General features: G+C 42.6%; 1 protein-coding gene across 2 annotated transcripts in view; it reads right to left on the reverse strand.

Moving 5' to 3' along the window:
* The window catches only part of LOC108277799 (cGMP-dependent 3',5'-cyclic phosphodiesterase), a 298,719-nt gene extending 289,193 nt beyond the window's left edge, over positions 1-9,526 (reverse strand). For both annotated transcript variants that reach the window (XR_008395158.1, XM_053679207.1), the window contains exon 1: positions 9,413-9,526. Coding sequence is in view for 1 of the 2 variants with exons in the window: in XM_053679207.1 (XP_053535182.1) it covers positions 9,413-9,477 (65 nt within the window). In the remaining variant the exon portion in view is untranslated. The remainder of the gene's footprint in view (positions 1-9,412) is intronic.
* Positions 9,527-12,199: the final 2,673 nt, after the last annotated feature.

A 12,199-nucleotide genomic window follows, 5' to 3' on the forward strand; every position in this document is an offset into this window, starting at 1 on the left:
CATGCAGAGACGGCGGAGGAAATCATGTAAAAGAGACTGGCACGCTGTCGGACCCCAACAGTACGCGTTTCTTTCATTTTATAGCAAGTTTAACATTAAGTTTAATGTTAGCTAAACCCTGGCTAGCTCACTAATTGATTTATGTGATCACGGGTTTTTTGCCCATCAGAGATATCAAAAGTAAGTAAAAAAAAAAAAAAAGTACTATTTTTTTTCTAAAGTCAAAAAACAGCAGAACAGAATAAAGCAGATTCATCCGTCAGCTTGTGGGACGCTCCTCACATCTGCACGACTGATTAGCATGTTGACTGATTAGCATTCACACTCATTAGCATGCCTGCTGATTAGCATGCTCATATCACATCTGAGAAATTGCTGTGATTTGTTTGAAGTTTGAGGAGGAACACGGTTGAACCTGACGCTGTTGGCTTGTGATTGCTTACGAGGCTCAGGATTGAGTTCAGTGATGCTAACTCAACAATGATGTGCGCTAATGAACACATGAATTGATTAATACATTGTTAAACTCCGTTCATTAAAAGGGTTTTTGGTTATCCTGCAAGAAAACATCTGTTATTCACAAAACTGTCTCGTGAAGGATTTGATAGAAGTTGTAGTAAACTGACAACTGAAGTATTTGTTGGACCACTCATCAGACTAGCCTGAGCGATTAGCACGAGTGATTAGCACGCACTATCAATCAGCCAGCTCAAACACATGGGAGATTTTAATGCGACTGTTTCAGGAGAAACAGTCGTGCCTTCACACAGCGGAGAATTTTGTTCGACTGAACTCAAAAGGCTCATCAGATTAGCACGGACGATTAGCATGAGTGATTAGCATGCTCACTGGTCATCACGCTCAAAGAACCTCTGAAAGTTTTTGGAGCCACTGCTCTTATATTCAGACTCGCTAAACTCCAGATTTCACCCTTATCATACAAATTATCATCAACTACACCATAAATGTACCATTTCTGTCCATAGCAATGTTGCTAGTCATCAGTTTAAGCACATGAATGTGGTGTGATGCGTTAGTTTGTACACTGCAACAAAAATATAAGGAACTGTGTTTGATTTGTTGATTGAGCACATGCACATGATATTTCTCTCCCTGTTTCTCATTTTGTTATATATATATATATATATATATATATATATATATATATATATATATATATATATATATATAGTGTTATCAGCACCATACTACTAAACCTACACAATATAGCCAAAAGTTTGTGTACCCCTGACCTCATCCCATTCTAGATTTACCACCCCACCCCACTCCACACTCCCCCTTTTGCTGTTATAATAACCTCCACTCTTCTGGGAAGGCTTTCCACTAGATTTCGGAGCGTGGAGGTGGGGATTTGTGTTCGTTCAGCTATAAGAGCATTAGTGAGGTCAGGTACTGATGTTGGGTGAGGAGGACTCGGGGGTGCAGTCTGTGTTTCAGACTCATCCCAGAGGTGTTCAGAGGGGTGAACCCCACTCAGGTCAGGGCTCTGTGCAGGACACCCGAGTTCTTCCAGTCCAACCTTAACACACCATGTCTTCATGGAGCTCGCTTTGTGTACAGGGGCGTCGTCATGCTGGAACAGGTTTGGACCTCTTAGATCAGTGAAGGGAAACTGTAATATTACAGCGTACAAAGATATGCTATACAATTGTGTGCTTCCGACTTTGCGTTTGGGTTAGAACTATATACGGGTGTTACACATATGTAGTCATATGGTCAGGGGTTCACATACTTTTAGTCATATAGTGTATCTATACGTTTTGCTTTTTTTATATTATGAGTTAAAACATATTTAAGATGATTAGAATCATTTCTAGGTTGTTTTTGTATATAAATAAATGCTTAAAATTAGTACCAAACTGTAAAAGATGTGATCTTAACAATCTTTATAAAATAATTATTTTCATCACAATTTCAAAGAATGGCGTAACTTTGCCAATAGTGTAAATATTTTCACTTGCTAATACAGTGTTGTGTATACGTTTCTGCAGTTTGTTCTGTACAAGTATGAGCATGAGTACACAATGTAAAAACTGCTTACACACACACACACATACACACACACACACACACACACACACACACACACACACACGTGAAATTCAACTTCAAAAAGTCAAAGCATTTATTCAAAATCCTGCAGAGTTGTGTTCATCCTTCTGCCATCACGTCATCACTGAGAATACTTATAATAAACTCTCTCTCACACACACACACACACACACACACACACACGTCAAGGTTTTACAGCAGATGAGGGGTTCTCCCTCTGGATAAAACAAAGGTGGCAGAATTCCTTAATCTGTGATTGATGGAACATACCAATTAACACAGCGGGGGGGGGATGGGGGGGGGGTGAAGATGATGATGAAGACAGGGATAATGAACATGAGTCATCTTTTGTAATACCGCTGTGTTTGTTGGAGCTCTAAGGAAGTAACCTTTACTCATTACTGACAATACTGGCACACACACACACACACACACACACACACACACACACACACACACACACATACCTGAACACTGTTGTGTTTGTGTTTCATTAAAAGTGCATCGTGCCTCACAATCTTCTACCAACCTCAAAGCTGATCAAATAAAATAGCTTTGGGTCTCATCCTGAGCGAAACACTTCCTGTTTATCTGTTTATTCATCCATCCACGGTCTAAACAACCACAAAGTGTAAATAAATGTGCGACAGTCAAGCTTTATTCTGCCGCAGTGGATCATTTTTTAAACCATGTCGATTCCTGAAGTGCTAAAACCTGACCGATTAGAGAACAGGTTATAATCACATGAAAAGTGTGGACACTTTAGTTCAACTTTATTTATTCTTACTTTTGTTTCCATTGGCGACTAAAGTGAGGTGCCAACATTTCTGATCCAGATTGCTGCACTGGCACACAGTCAGGTTCTACAGCGTGTCCCAAAAGTCTCCACACATAGGGAAAATGAACACTTTGTAGCAAAATGTCTTCCAAAATTTTCCATACCAAGCTTATATTCAATTTTATTTTCAGAAAGCGTTTACGAACGCCTTTAAGAAACGAAGAACGTATTGAAATCGATGTCAAGGCTGGATCGGGAAGCAGTCGCAAGCTTGCGGTGGACTTTAACAGGAAGCGTGGCGAACGCATCACACACACACCACACTGGTGTCAGACTTATTAACCAATTCAAAAAGACCGGAAGTGTCGTGGACCCTAAAACTAACCCTAACCCTAAACCAAACCCTAACCCTAACCCTAAATCCCAATAACAGCTCAGTCACGGGGATTCTGTACATCAGCACATTTTTAAAAATCACTTGTTTATTTACAGAGACCTTTATTTAGCATGGAAGGAGTCTCCAGTGTCAGTGCATTGCTGTTTATCAGTGCGTTGTTATGGCAGCTACAAACAGTCTTTCCCTAACAAGCTTCTTCTGAAGTTAATAATAAAAACAAAACGCAGCGTACACAAACGCAAACTGAAGATGTCACGCTCATTAAATAAATCTATAAACAGTTAAAAAAGTGAGATGCGTTGCGTAAACTAAAAACTTGGAATCATTGGAAGAACAACAGAGGAATAGTATTTCTGACAGGCAAACTCAAGAACTACTCAAAATGCTCAAGTTTTTGTTTTTACCCTATTTTTATTTATTTATTTGTTTGTAGCACACTTAGCACCACTGCTTCCTGTCTCCTTCTGAACACAACTACACATTCAGAGACAGACAGAGAGAGAGAGAGAGAGAGAGAGAGAGAGAGAGAGAGAGAGAGAGAGAGAGAGAGAGAGAGTAATCACATCCTCAGGCTCAGAGAATTGACTACTGCATTTACGAACCAGTGAGCGCTTCAGGGCGTCATCACACTCACACACACACACACACACACACACACACACACACACACATACATACATACACACACACACACACACACAAAACACAAAAGAAAACAAGCACATCAGCACTGGGGAAGAACAACAACAACAACAACAACAACAACCTGTTCACTATCTACTGAAACAGATCGCATAATCGCACAACTGTGCAACGCCAGAACCAGATCACCCTGCAGTTCTCACCTGGGTTCCCACTGAAGCTAAGTAGGCTTGAGCCTGGCCAGTATCTGGATGGGAGACCTCCAGGTTGCAGAGGGACGTGGTATTAGTGAGAGCTCACCCTGTGGTCTATATAGTGACGGGGACACTATACTGTAAAAACCGAGGTCCTGACTCTCTGTGGTCATTAAATATCCCAGGACACTTATCGTAACGAGTACGGGTGTAACCCCGGTGTCCTGGCGAAATTCCCCCATTGGCCCTGATCTATTATGACCTAGTTCTTCTGCACTATGGCTGCTGTCGCATCATCCACATGGATGCTACACGCTAGTGGTGGTTCATGAACCCCCCCCGCCCCCATACTATGTAAAGTGTTTTGATTGTCCAGAAACATGCTGTATAAATGTAACTGTAACTAACGAACAGGAACCCCTACACATCCTCACACCGCCACTGTTATTATGATGCCAGTCATATGCAATAAAAAAAAATCAGGGAGATCCAGAAATGTTGGCGCCAGTCTCTCAGATCTTAAAAAAATAATTTGCCTCAGTAATTAATTCATTACAGGTTAATTACAGCTGCATTAATTCCAGCTGTAATAAGCTTGAACAAGACACGCACGAGAGCACAAAGAACATCAGAAACCTTTTTAAATCTGACGGGAATTTTTTAGTTCGGTTTGACCACGAAAGCCTTTGCACATATCTTTACACACACACTAACAGATTCACAAACAATAATCACAGATAAGAGGGTGGACGTTATGGAGGATGGGTTATATGCTAACAAGCTAACACACAGACTGACGGTTTTGTTTACGGCTGCGGTCGGACGTTTGCGTTCACTCATCGTGGACATGAATGTCATGGTAATATTGGGCTGTTGTTTTTCTGGGGCTGAATAATTGTACAACACAAATCTTTACTAAAGAACAAAAACAAGAATTTGGTTCCCAAGTTTTCAGTTAGTAAGTTTCACCTTGAGAAGGTGCTTTTGGTAGCCATCCAGCAGCTTCTGGCAGAATCCTGGGTGGATAGTTGACCGCTCTTCTTGGCAGAATTGGTCTTGAAAAGTTTTTTGGTTTCATTTGTTGGTTTCTTGGCCCTGACTCAACTTTTAAGCATAGTCCACAAATTTTCAATAGGGTTGAGATCAGGACTTTGGGAAGGCCATTCCAAAAGCTTCGTTAGCCTGCTTCATCCTTTCCACAAGCAGCTATGATGTGTGTTTGGGGTCATTGTCCTGCTGGAACACTCAGTTGCGTCCAAGTTCCAGTCATCTGGCTGATGGTTTGAGATAATGCTGAATAATTCTAACGTAGTCCTTGTTCTTCATTATTCCATCCACTTTGTGCAACGCACCAGTTCCACTGGCAGCAAAACAGCCTCAGAGCATAATACTACCTCCACCATGCTTAACAGTGGTACAGTGCACTTTTACTCTTCCAATCATACCTCTGGTCATTGTGGCCAAACAACTCAATCTTTGACTCATCTGACCATAACACGTTCCTCCAGAAGGCGTTTTCTTTGTTCATATAGTCAGCCTCAAACTTTAGACTGAAGGTTGAAGGTGTCGGTTTTGGAGCAGGGGCTTCTTTCTTGGACGGCAGTCTTTCAGTCCATGGCGATGTAAAACTCGCTGGACTGTAGACAGTGACGCTGATGTTCCAGCAGCTTCCAGTTCATGCCAGACCTGTGCCTTGGTGATTCCCGGGTTATTCCTGACCATCTGAACCCATTTCCTCTCAGCTGAGGGTGACAGGTTGGTCTTCTTCCAGACCTCGGCAAAGTGGCTACACTTCCCAATAACTTGTACTCACGTAGAATTGTTCGAACTGATGATCTTGGAATCAGCTATTGTTTAGAAATGGCTCCAAGAGACATTCCTGACTTGTGTAAATCCACCATCCTCTTTTTCAGATCTGCACTGTGCTCCATTCTCGTAGTCCTGTGTGTCGGTCAATCCAGTGAGTTCTGTCAAACAAACCCGTTTCATGTCTGTACAGAGAATCTGCCAGCTGTAGTCAATCATGATCACTAACAGGACAGTAAGAGGCCTTGGTCTTGGCAAATTAAAGGACATTTTGGAACTTTCAGTACCAGTGAATTAATAATCTAAATGTTTGTATGTATATTTTTGTCCCTGTATGTAAACTTTATAGTCTTGTGTTGATTACAGAAAACTAAACTTACTGAATATTGAACACCTCCCTCTTAAACGGTAACACGTCTCCTCTCCAACACGTGACAGTTTTACTGTATGAAAACTTACACTTCTCCTCAAAATCCTTGGAATCCTTCCACATGACCATCATGACCATCCACATGACGTGTTACCACATCCATCTATTAACGACCTTGCTGCATCAGCCCAGTGAGACGACCAGGACTAGTGGAAGCCTTTTACACAGAGACGGCTTTATGACGCTTTTATTTATCATTAGTCTCCTCGTTTCTCGGTTAATTATTCACATGATTGTTCAGAGAAAATGTCAACGCGTTGATCCTCAGCACAGCAGTAGATAGAAGAAAGCTTTTGTTTTTTCATTCGCTGATGAGCCAAAACAACAAAAGTCATCTGGGTGAGCTTAAGTCTCATCTGAAACCGAAATCTAGAGGAAATAAACATCCATTTTACTAATAAGACATTTCATAAGACATTTCATTTACTGAGTGCTGTTCCAATTCCAAATCCCGGGAATAATTTATCAAAATAATCATGAAAAGTATGAGAAATCGTCCGGATTGAACAGAACACAGTGAGGGTGCGCAGCGAGTCTCAGGAGATTAAGTGGAATTTAGAGTGATTGCATTTAATCCCGTATAACTGATTGTATTTAATTAATAACACGCTGAGACAGAAAGAAGGTCGTGTTTCACATGAGCTTCATCTCATGACTCGCGGTGAAATGTGATAAACAGACACAGAGTGAAAAATGTGAGCAGAGACACCTGAGTCAGAGATGATGATGATGATGATGTTGATAAAGACTCATCCTCAGTGATGATACATCTCTTACATTAATAATAATAATAATAATAATAATAATAATAATAATAATAATAATAATAACAATACGCTTTATTCATTTCTGTCTGTCTAAAGATTGTTTTAACTGAACAGAGCGATATACTTTTGCACTAAAGTATTGCATTACTGAATTATTGCATTACTTTTTCTGAACTTCTTTTTCATTTGTTTAAGCATATAATATATTTATATCTCCAGCTAGGATTAAATTTGTCCTATTTCTGTTATAATATCAAACACTATAGCTAGCACCACTACACAACCGCTATAGCACTGTGATACTGGCCTGAAACACTGATCTGTGTCCATCGGATTTGACTTTTTTTTCCCAATCTATTCTGCTGCATTTATTTCCTGTGATGTTTACGTGTGCGATGTTGACTGACACGACACAGATCTAGATTCACAAATAATCTTGAAGCACACCAGCATCACACATCTGACGTTTCACACAGCTCAGAAGCAGAAGCTTAAAGAGTCACTCAGAATCAGATCAGAACCAGATCAGAATCCATTGAGCATCAGATCAGAATCCATTCAGCATCAGATCAGAATCAGTTCAGCATCGGATCAGAATCTATTCCGCATCAGATCGGTATCAATTCAGCATCAGATTGGAATCAGTTCAGCATCCATCAGATCGGAATCAATTCATCATCAGGTCGGAATCAGTTCAGCATCAGATCGGAATCAGTTCAGCATCAGATCAAAATCAGTTCAGCATCAGATCGGAATAAATTTAGCATCAGATCAGATCAGAACCAATTCAGCATCCGATCAAAATCAGTTCAGCATCGGATCAGAATCAATTCAGCATCAGATCAGAATCAATTCAGCATCAGATCGGAATCAGTTCAGCATCAGATCGGAATCAGTTCAGCATCAGATCGGAATCAATTAAGCATCAGATCGGAATCAGTTCAGCATCAGATCTGAATCAGTTCATCATCAGATCAGAATCAATTCAGTATCAGATCTGAATCAGTTCATCATCAGATCGGAATCAGTTCAGCATCAGATCTGAATCAGTTCAGCATCAGATCAGAACCAATTCAGCATCCGATCAAAATCAGTTCAGCATCGGATCAGAATCAATTCAGCATCAGATCGGAATCAATTAAGCATCAGATCGGAATCAGTTCAGCATCAGATCGGAATCAATTAAGCATCAGATCGGAATCAGTTCAGCATCAGATCTGAATCAGTTCATCATCAGATCAGAATCAATTCAGTATCAGATCTGAATCAGTTCATCATCAGATCGGAATCAGTTCAGCATCAGATCGGAATCAATTCAGCATCAGATCGGAATCAGTTCAGCATCAGATCGGAATCAATTAAGCATCAGATCAGACTCAGTTCAGCATCAGATCGGAATCAGTTCAGCATCAGATCAGAATCAATTCAGTATCAGATCGGAATCAGTTCAGCATCAGATCGGAATCAGTTTAGCATCAGATCAGAATCAATTCAGTATCAGATCGGAATCAGTTCATCATCAGATCGGAATCAGTTCAGCATCAGATCAGAATCAGTTCAGCATCAGATCGGAATCAGTTTAGCATCAGATCAGAATCAATTCAGTATCAGATCGGAATCAGTTCATCATCAGATCGGAATCAGTTCATCATCAGATCAGAATCAGTTCAGCATCAGATCGGAATCAGTTTAATATCAATCAGATCGGAACCAATTCAGCATCAGATCGAAATCAATTCAGTATCAGATCGGAGTCAGTTCAGTATCAGATCGGAATTAGTTCATCATCAGATGAACACACGCACACACACACACACACACACGCGCACACACACACACACACGCACACACACACACACACGCACGCACGCACACACACACCCTGGAAGGCATTTCAAACACACAGAGAGCAGGCTTGTATGTGATCATGTTAGATTATTTCAGCCTTGGGCGTTGGACCTCTCCTAAATAATAACTACCAGACTGAATATATCACACGCGCACGGAGTGACACGCGCTTGTGCAACATCAAAAGACGCGAAGCTAGTGAAGTTGCCGACTCACAATTCGCGAGCTCGTAACGCCGTTAGATCAGCGCGTGCACTCCAACAAAAACATAAACAAGTTTGTCGCGAGCTGATGATGAGGCACACAAACGCCGCGAGGCATACCGGCGCCAGAGCACGCGCATAACCCAAGGGCAAGCAAAAAACAGAACGTGGAAGCAGACTAGACGGGGTGGAGGGGAGCCGGTCACACACACACACACACACACACACACACACACACACACACACACACGCGCGCGCGCGCGCTTACACTTACATCTCAGACGCCGGCTGGTGCTGATGACTACGGCAGAGCAGCGCGTGTCCGCACGCCTGACCCATCGCGCATCGCGACGCTCGTGCAGGAGCGAGAGAGAGAAAGAGACAGCGCGAGCGTCTCCGGTAGTCTCGAGCTCGAGGAGGTGGATGGAAGCTGTAAAGGCTTAAAAGAAGAGGAACAGCCTATCCTACTACTCCCCCCCCCCCCCCCCCCCAACACACACACACACACACGCTCTCTCTCTCTCTCTCTCTCTTTCTCTCTCTCCCCCTCCCTCTCTGTTTGTGTGTAACCGATCTGTGCGCTGCTCCTCTGTAGTTGAAGATGGATGGACGGATGGATGGATGGATGGACGGATGGATGGAGGCGTGTGGATGTGTATGTCTGTTGCCCTGATGTCCTTGTGCCCTGCTGTTGTTTTGACTCATTTATCACTTCAGCTCAAATCAATAAAACAGGAGTACACACTGTGCCGTCAGTCTCTGCACTCTGACCTCACTGTCAGGACATGACACTACTTCTGACTCGACTTCTGACTCCACTTCTGACTCCACTTCTGACTCCACTTCTGACTCGACTTCTGACTCCACTTCTGACACCACTTCTGACACCAGTTCTGACTCGACTTCTGAGTCCACTTCTGACACCACTTCTGACTCGACTTCTGACACCACTTCTGACTCGACTTCTGACACGAGTTCTGACTCGACTTCTGACTCGACTTCTGACACGAGTTCTGACTCGACTTCTGACACCACTTCTGACGACTTCTGACACCACTTCTGACTCGACTTCTGACACCACTTCTGACTCGACTTCTGACTCGACTTCTGACACGACTTCTGACTCGACTTCTGACAGCACTTCTGACTCGACTTCTGACACCACTTCTGACTCGACTTCTGACTCGACTTCTGACACCACTTCTGACACCACTTCTGACTCGACTTCTGACACCACTTCTGACTCGACTTCTGACTCGACTTCTGACACCACTTCTGACACCACTTCTGACTCGACTTCTGACTCGACTTCTGACACGACTTCTGACACGACTTCTGACACCACTTCTGACTCGACTTCTGACTCGACTTCTGACACCACTTCTGACACGACTTCTGACTCAGTGCACCAGCTGATATCCTCAGACCCTGGGAAAATGTTTATGCAAACACGTGTGATTTTAGCTTTCAGATTACAGAGTGCTGGACCGGACAGATTTTTAGCACAGCGCTTTGATCAATAAGCAGCTTTACAGAAATCTGGATTTAGATTTAGATCACCAGTGAATAAAACAGAGATGGCAGTGGTGAGGAAACACTCCTGAGAGGAGCAGCACTGTTCTGGGTGACTGGACAGTGCGACGGTACATCACTAGAGTGTACGGGTGTAGAGGAGTAAAGACACACAGCACTGAGGTCCTTTTCACATGGTGCTCTTTTCTGGACACAGGGTCTAATTTACAGATCGGTATTTTAGAGATTTGTAATTAGACTTCTGATCTAAAAGAACCTGTAAAAAGTTTTTAGAGGAAAGTCTAACCCTTAGCAAGCTTGAAAAAAAAAAACACTGTAAAAATGTACCTGTATTAAATACTGTATTAAATATACCCAGGGGAAAATGTATTTAATGTGATATGTGCGTACATAATTCAAATAAGGGAAATTTATGTTCAGATCATTTTGAATCATCAAGGATCCAGACGGTCTGCTCAGAGTTCAGTATGTTTGGTGGAATGTGAAAGCAGTTTTCAAACTCGGGCGTGCGACCCATGGGCTGGGGCTTGTTGTGGTGAGGTCCACGTTGTGCTCTCAGTACTGATGTACAGTACAGTATGTGACTGGTTCAGCCTGTCATGTTACTTCCTGTTTGAGGTTTGGTGATGGTGGGGAAAGGGTTGGTGCTGTACGTTCAGTGGAGAAGAAGAAAAAAACGCCTTACTGATATAAAAACCCAGACTCTCACAGGACTGTAGCTCTGTAATCAGCTCAGCTCCGTGGTGTGAGTATTTGCACAGAGAACATCAGACAAACCCCAAACAAACCTAATATCAGTCCTGAGTGTGAACTCAAGAATTTGGACCAAATGTTTATGGCATATAAATCCATCCATCCATCCATCCATCCATCCATCTATTTTCAGTACCACTTATCCTACACAGGATTACACGGAGCCTGGAGCCTGTCCAGGGGACATGGGGCACGAGGCAGGGGACACTCTGGACAGAATCGCACACATACATTCACGCACTACGGACAATTTAGAAATGCCAATCAGCCCACAGTACAAGTCTTTGGACTGAGGGAGGAAACTGGAGTACCCTGTGGAAACCCCCAAAGCACGAGGAGAACATGCACACTCCATGCACACAGGCTGGAGGCAGGATTCGAACCCTAGGTCCGAGGCAAACGTGCTAACCACTAAGCCACCGCGCTTATATACTATAAATATATAAAAAAATACATTATATAAAAAGGTATACAAATATCACTTTAAACATCACCATGACTAAGTGTCCAATCCACGTTTATTAAATATATTTTGAAAATGTGAATATAAACCTGTAGGGAAACAAAAAAGGGTATTTTTGCTTGGCTCAATTGGAACGTGGCAGTGAGCTGAGACGTTCAGTCCAGATTTCTCTGTATCCAGCCATAGATTCCAGCTCTTCTTGCAGGATTCCCAACTATGAGATATAATCTCTTCTGCAGGTCCTGGGCAGGTCTGCCAGGAGCTCTGCCAGCTCTGGCAGGAGCCAACCAGTGATCGTCCTTATGCCCAAAC

This window comes from Ictalurus punctatus, unplaced genomic scaffold (genome assembly GCF_001660625.3).
Source record: "Ictalurus punctatus breed USDA103 unplaced genomic scaffold, Coco_2.0 Super-Scaffold_100071, whole genome shotgun sequence".
In the NCBI taxonomy this organism is placed as follows: Eukaryota; Metazoa; Chordata; class Actinopteri; order Siluriformes; family Ictaluridae; genus Ictalurus; species Ictalurus punctatus.